This window comes from Heterodontus francisci, chromosome 49, assembly GCF_036365525.1.
Source record: "Heterodontus francisci isolate sHetFra1 chromosome 49, sHetFra1.hap1, whole genome shotgun sequence".
In the NCBI taxonomy this organism is placed as follows: domain Eukaryota; kingdom Metazoa; phylum Chordata; class Chondrichthyes; order Heterodontiformes; family Heterodontidae; genus Heterodontus; species Heterodontus francisci.
This window is the reverse complement of record NC_090419.1, coordinates 2125450-2132732: the sequence shown is the minus strand read 5'-3', so window position 1 is coordinate 2132732 and position 7283 is coordinate 2125450. Positions and strand designations below refer to the sequence as shown.

General features: G+C 47.2%; 1 protein-coding gene across 1 annotated transcript; it reads right to left on the bottom strand.

Annotated features, from left to right (window-relative positions):
• Nucleotides 1-1458: 1458 nt before the first annotated feature.
• On the bottom strand, nt 1459-3978 carry LOC137358331 (probable G-protein coupled receptor 139). Its single transcript, XM_068024274.1, has 2 exons — nt 3897-3978; nt 1459-2357 (listed from the first exon to the last, which is right to left on the bottom strand). The coding sequence occupies exons 1-2, from the start codon at nt 3976-3978 to the stop codon at nt 1459-1461; spliced, it is 981 nt and encodes a 326-aa protein (XP_067880375.1).
• Nucleotides 3979-7283: the final 3305 nt, after the last annotated feature.

Below are 7283 nucleotides of genomic sequence, written 5' to 3'. Positions count from 1 at the left end.
CTTCATTTGACCTGCAACACTTATGGAGATCTTATGGTTGGCATGACAAGATCTGCGCAGACTAATCCACAGATGTTGGTGTTCTCTCATGCAGGTCAGCATCTGCAGGAGCCTCCAGCGGAAGGGGGCAGCTGTCAAACTCTGAGGAGAAGATGCAGTCAGAGGATGCACCATCACATGATTCTCCAGTGTCTTTCACCAGAGCAGAGACGTTCACGTTGGTGGATGTGCGCTCGGCTTTAGATTCAGGGTCATGAACTGGTGAGAGTACCACAGACACACCTGGCTGAGGCTCAGACAGGCCAGGTCACAGTCGGAGGACTGTGGGTGTCCCGGCCCATGCTGAGCCCCAGCCTGATGACGAGCCTCTGATGTCGCCACCACTGGGTATGCTGATGCTGCAGAGAGAGGTAAGACATGTGATGGAGCTGCCAGTGGCAATGCACAGTCAGGGGAGAATAATGCAGGAGCCCATTCATACCATGAGTGCTGCCATATCTCAGAATATGAGCGCAGGGCTTCTTCCACTGAAAGGTTGGCAACACTCATATAGAGCCAGATTCCACTGATGGATTCTGGCCTGTACTCCATCACCTTGGCCATGAGCTCAATGCAGCAATGGAAAGACAAGAGTAGGATAAAGCGCCTGGTGTCTTCTCTTCATTCTCTGGTGAGCAGGAAGGTGGAATACAGCCTTGAAAGAATGGAGGAGAGGCTGACCTCCACATCTTGGGTATCACCTGCGGGGGCTCTAAGTGTGGACAATGGCTCCCCAGCCCTCCGCCAATGAGCCCAGCATGAATAAAACCTGTGCAGGAAACCATCAGTTAGCCGGGGCCCACCAGGCCTCAGATACCCAGAGGACAGCCGCAAAAGCCATCCCAGGAATGGGTAGCCTGATCAGCAGCCTGCCTGCAGCCCAGCTGCAGGGGAGGGCTCATATCTTGCAGAGGAACTCTTACACATATTAGGAAAATCCACGTAAGCACACTTGGGGTTCTTTTTCTTTCTATTTGCCATGTTTATTGCTTTATAAAGTTTTGTTGTTATTACGATTCACAATCATTGTTGCTAAATGGTCACTTTTTCATTACTTAATTGTGAGATACTGCCTTCACCCTTGCTTCCTCATTCGGCTGTCAGAGTAGGCACAGGCCGCGTTTGGTAGGTGCTCAGATGCTGACGGTGAAGCTGGGAGCTAGGCAAAGAATCCAGATAGAATGGAGGTGACAGGCAGATTACAGTGATGTAATACTTTATTAAGTTCACTTTGAAAGGACATGATTGTGTCAGGAACAGGTATATCTGAGATTGTCTCTTGCCACCCTGGCGTATCTCTCAATGTGCCTGGGCTCCTGAACAAGTGTTTCAATATCCAGTGTTGCCTGCTCATTAACAACCTCCACATCCTCCTCGTCAGTGGAGGACTGGTGATTAATCATGCCCCCCGGCCTGCTCTCAGTTGTTTTGCTTATTAATTAATTGAATAATTGAAGTAACTGGATATTTCAACATGCTTGTGACCTGTTCTCTGAACTTGGACTGAGTCGCTCCATAAATAAATGTGTTTGTGCAGCAACTTAAATTCCGCAGCATCCATCCAACATGTTTAAATATATATTCAGAATTATTGTAATCCCTGGGATTTGTTCCTGTCATGTTATAATATAAGAATTCTATAACATACACCAACCACAGAAGTATGAAGCTGCCGGATATGGTGAAGAGTAAAATCACAGACTTCTTTCTGCTCTGCATCTCTGGGTCACTGCGATTCTCTCCTTTGCTCTGACCCCTCAGTCCTTTACGAACTCGACTGGCCACTAAAATGTGTCTGACTGTCAAAATGTTGAGCAACACAATGTAAGTGAATGGGAGGAATGGTGTTAAAACTGTGTCAAACCAATCAAATCCTACCCATCCAGGCTGAGTATAATAGGTTGGAATTGGATAACAGAACCAAACAGCATTGTCAATTATCTCTACAGCTTCGTATGCAAAATAGAAGGGAACATTTTTTAAGCAGAGCACAATGCAGGTAGATGCGACAACTACAGCTGCAGTTCTCTTGGTGCAATATTTAGTTTTCAGCTTCTGGCAACAAATGACAACAACTCGATCCAAGGTGAAGGTGACGGTGAACCAGACAGAAAAGTCTGTGGCTGCACGAAGCAAGACAATGTCAACACTACAGACAGGGGGGATGCTCAGCAAATAATTATAACAGATCCTGAATAGTATGACCTGAGTGACAATGGACAGTAGATCCGCTGTTGCCATGGCCACCAGGTAGCGAGAGGTGCAGGTGGAGAGTCCGCACTTTCCCCGGGATAGGATCACAATCGCCAATAAATTAACTGGAAGAGAGAGACGGGAAAAGAGACTGGAAATTACTGATCAAGCATTCCCGATGTCAGACCCAAATAGTAAGGGCAGAATTTTAGCACCAAAACAAGTGTTTTTTTTGTGGGGGGGGGCGGGGGTCAGTGATTAACATTGTAAAAATTATCATACCTGGCCCCAACCCGCCTCAGACTCGTCCACTTCCAGGTTCAATGTTTGCTTCCTGAGCCGAACCTGACAGGACCCCACTCCCATGATCTGAGCCCCCCCCCTATCCCAGGTCCAGAAGCATTGAAAATCAGGTTCGTCCATCGTGTTTAGGATCAAGCACTCTCCCGCTCATTCCCCACTACTGGACTAGCGCCAATTCCAAGTAAAGGAGACCCTTCCCTGGGGATGGATACCATGCAGATGACATCCCAATGGAGACACATCACGTTCTATGATAGTAAACTCCTTTGTAAGATTGGGGATCAAAAATTTGCTCTTCCATTTCCCAGGAATGTTCTACATTTCAGAATAGAAAACTCTTCCCTGAGGTTGAGGATCAGACACTACACTTTTCCCTCCCCTCCTCTACTCCTCCTCTTCCCCCGTACATGAACCACATTCCAGGGTAGGAGACCCATCCCTGGGATCAACTACCAAACATTCCCGATCCAATCCCCGTTTCCAGATTCAGACTAGGCTCCAGTAAAGGAGCTCCTCCGTGATCTTGAGGATCAAAACCTCCCATTCCCTCTCCAGAATCAGACGACTCTCCAGGATAGGAAACAACTCCCTGGCGCTGGGAATCAGACTCTCCTCTCTCTCCCGCTCCCCCTCTCTGGACTCGGGTTATGCTGCAGGATAGTAGACCCCTCCACAGAGTTGGAGATCCGCAATCCATGATCGGAGATGTCAACACTCTCTCCCTCTCTGCTGTTGGCAATTGGACCCCTCCTGGTCTCAGGCCGCTCCACACTGTCCTCCCCTAGTAATGTAGGGTCAGGTTCTGGACCATCCCAGTCCTGAAGCATGTTCCAGAGCCCTCCCTGCCCGACTGGAAGCCAAACCTGTCCATCAAGTAGACCTCAGGATGGGGAAACTGTCAAGAGTAAAAGTCTGTGCGGGAAGGCGGTGGCGTAGTGGACTAGTAACTGGACTAGTAACCTCGCGTTTTATTCTGGGGACATGGGTTTGAATCCCACCACAGCAGAAGGTGGATTTTGAACACATGTAACAAAAAATCTGGGATTAAAATCTAGTCTAGTAATTGCCGTGAAACCATTGTCGATTCTTGAAAAAAAAAATCTGGTTTACTGATGCCCTTTAGGGAAGTAAATCTGATGACCTTACCTGCTCTGGCCTACATCTGACTCCAGAGCCACAGCAATGTGGTTGACTCTTACATGCCCTCTGAAATGGCCTAGCAAGCCACTCAGTTGTATCTAACCGCTATGAAGTCAGTAAAAATGAATAAAACCGGACCGACTACCCGGCATCGGCCGAGGCACTGGAAATGACGATGGCAAACCCAGCTCTGTCGACCCTGCAAAGTGCTCCCTACTAACATCTGGGGGCTTGTGTCAAAGTTGGGAGAACGTAGTCCAAAACTAACCACAGATTAGTCAAGCAACAGCCTGACATAGTCATGCTCACGGAATCGTACTTTACAGACAATGCCCCATGCAATGCCATCACTACCCACGGGTATGTCCTGTCCCACTGGCAGGACAGACCCAGCAGAGGTGACGGCACGGTGGTATGCAGGAGGAAGGGAGTTGCCCTGGGAGTCCTCAGCATCGACTCTGCACCCCATGAAGTCCCAAGGTATCAAGTCAAACATGGGCAAGGAAGCCACCTTCTGAATAGTACCTACCACCCTCCCTCAGCTGATGAGTCGGTACGCATAGATTTAGAAAGCACAGAAACAGGCCCTTCGGCCCATTGTGTCTGTGTCGGCCATCAAGTACCTAAGTATTCTAGTCCCATTTCCCAGCACTTGACCCGGATTGTTGGATGTTACGGCATTACAAGTGCTCATCTAAATATTTCTTCAATGTTGTGAGTGTTCCTCTCCACCACTTCTGGTAGTGTATTCCAGATTCCAATCACCCTCTGGGTGAATATTTTTCCTCAAATCCCCTCAAAACCTCCTACCCCTTACCTTAAATCTATGTCCCTGGTGCTTGAACCCTCCGCTAAGGGAAAAAGTCTCTTCCTATCCAACCTATTCATGCCCCTCATAATTTTGTATACTCCAATCATGTCCCGCCTCAGCCTTCTCTGCTCAAAGGAAAACAACCCAAGCCTTTTCAGTCTCTCTTCATAGCTGAAATGCTCCAGCCCAGGCAACATCCTGGTGAATCTCCTCTGCACCCTTTCCAGTGCAGTCACATCCTCCCGAGAGTGTGGTGCCCAAAACTGTACACAGTACTCCAGCTGTGACCGAACTAGTGTTTCATAAAGCTCCATCGTAACCTCCCTGCTCTTATATTCTATGCCTCGGCTAATAAAGGCAAATATCCCATGTGCCTTCCCAACCAGCTTATTGACCTGTGCTGCTGCCTTCAGTGTTGTATGGAGAAGCACACCAAGGTCCCTCTGACCTTCTGTACTTCCTCGGGTCCTAACATCTATTCTATATTCCCTTGCCTTGTTAGTTCCCCCAAAAGTCATCAACTCACACTTCTCAGGAGTAAATTCCATTTGCCACTGCTCCACCCATCTTACCAGCCCATCTATATCGTCATGCAATCAAAGGCTTTCCTTCTCATTATTCACATCTAATGCATTAATGTACACTACAAAGAGCAAGGGTCCCAGCACCTATCCCTGTGGTGCACCACTGGTTACAGCCTTCCACTCACAAAAACAACCCACGACCATTACCCTCTGTTTTCTGCCACCAAGCCAATTCTGGATCCAATTTGCCAAATTGCCCTGGATCCCATGGGCTGTTACCTTCTTAACCAATCTCCCATGCGGGACCTTATCAAAAGCCTTACTGAAGTCCATGTAGACTAATTCAACTGCTTTACCCACATCTACACTTCTAGTCACCTTCTCGAAAAATTCAATCAAGTTAGTTAGACACGAACTCTCCCTGGCAAAGCCGTGCTGACTAGCCCTGCCTCTCCAAGTGGAGATTAATTCTGTCTCTCAAACTTTTGTCCAACAGTTTCCCAACCACTGATGTTAGACTCACTGGCCTGTAATTACCTGGTCTATCCCTGCAACCCTTCTTGAATACTGGTACTACATTCGCTCTCCTCGCGTCCTCAGGGACTTTTTAAATTTAGAGATACAGCACTGAAACAGGCCCCTCCAGCCCACCAATTCTGTGCCAGCAATTACCCATTTATACTGATCCTATACTAATCCTATATTCCTTACCTACAATAGGGCAATTTACAACGGCCAATTTACCTATCACCTGCAAGTCTTTGGCTGTGGGAGGAAACTGGAGCACCCAGCGAAAACCCACGTGGTCACAGGAAGAACTTTCAAACTCTGCAGAGGCAGTACCTAGAATTGAACCCAGATCCCTTGAGCTGTGAGAGTGCGGTGCTGACCACTGCGCCACTGTGCCACCCCATTCTCCCATGATCAGAGAGGAGCTGATAATTTGTGTCAGAGCCCCTGCAGAGCCTTGCCTCATATAACAGCCTGGAATATATTTCATCTGGACCTGGGGATTTATCCACTTTTAATGCCGCTAAAGCATCGAATACTTCCTCCCTTTCAATGTTAATATGTTCAAGTACATTGCAATACCCCTCCCTGATCTCTACACCTACATCGCCGTTGTCCACAGTGAAAACAGATGAAAAATAATCATTTAAAACCTCACCTATGTCCTCTGGCTCCACACACAGATTGCCACTTTGGTCCGGAATGGGCCCTACTCTTTCCCTGGTTCTTCTCTTGCCCTTAATATACTTGTAAAACAGCTTCGGATATTCCTTTATATTGACCGCCAATGTTTCTTCATGTCCCCTCTTCGCTCTCCTAATTACTTCTTTAAGTACCCTGCTACACTTTCTATACCACTGTAATGCCTCCGCTGTTTTCTTCTCTCCGAATCTGCCACAAGCCTCCTTTAGTTTTCCTGACCCAGGACTCTATATCCCTTGACATTAAGGGTTCCCTGGACTTGATGGTCTTAGCCTTCACCTTAACGGGTACATGTTGGCTCTGAACTCTCACTATTTCCTCTTTGAATGACTCACACTGGCCTGATGTAGACATTCCTCCAAGTAGCTGCTCCCAGTCCACTTTGGCCAGATCCTGTTTTATCATATTGAAATCGGCCTTCCCTCAATTCAGTACTTTTATTTCCGGCCTGTCTTTGTCCTGTTCCACAAATACCATAGATCTTACAGAGTTATGGTCACTATCTCCAAAATGCTCCCCCATTGATTCTTCTACCACTTGTCCAGCTTAATTCCCTGGGATTAGGACCAGTATTGCCCCTTCTCTTGCAGGACTTCCTACGTACTGGTTCAAAAAGCTCTCCTGTAAACATTTTAAGAATTCCTACCCCTTTAAGCCTGTTACACTAATATTATCCCAGTTGAAGCGAAGTAAGTTGAAATCTCCTACTCTTATTACCCTATTATTTTTACGCCTCTCTGAGATTTGCCTACATATCTCTCCTCTATCTCTCCCTGACTGTTTGGAGACTTGCAGTACACTCACAGCCAAGTGATTTCCCAACTTTTGTTCTTACGTTTTCCCCATAAGGCCTCATTTAAGGAACCTTCTAAGATATCATCCCTCCTTATTGGATAATTGACTCCTTGATCTCGGTATCTGATTTGAAGGAGCAGTGTCTCAGTATCTGATTTAAAGGAGCAGTGTCTCGGTATCTGATTTAAAGGAGCAGGGTCTCGATATCTGATTTAGAGGAGCAGTGTCTCGGTATCTGATTTAGAGGAGCAGTGTCTCGGTATCTG

Excerpts from the sequence above, each read along its gene's own strand:
- LOC137358331 (XM_068024274.1), bottom strand. The coding sequence starts at position 3,978 with ATGACTATGTCAGGCTGTTGCTTGACTAATCTGTGGTTAGTTTTGGAC. Across the intron at positions 2,358-3,896 it reads TTTGACACAAGCCCCCAGAT|TTAATTTATTGGCGATTGTG; the intron begins GTTAGTAGGGAG and ends TCTCTCTTCCAG.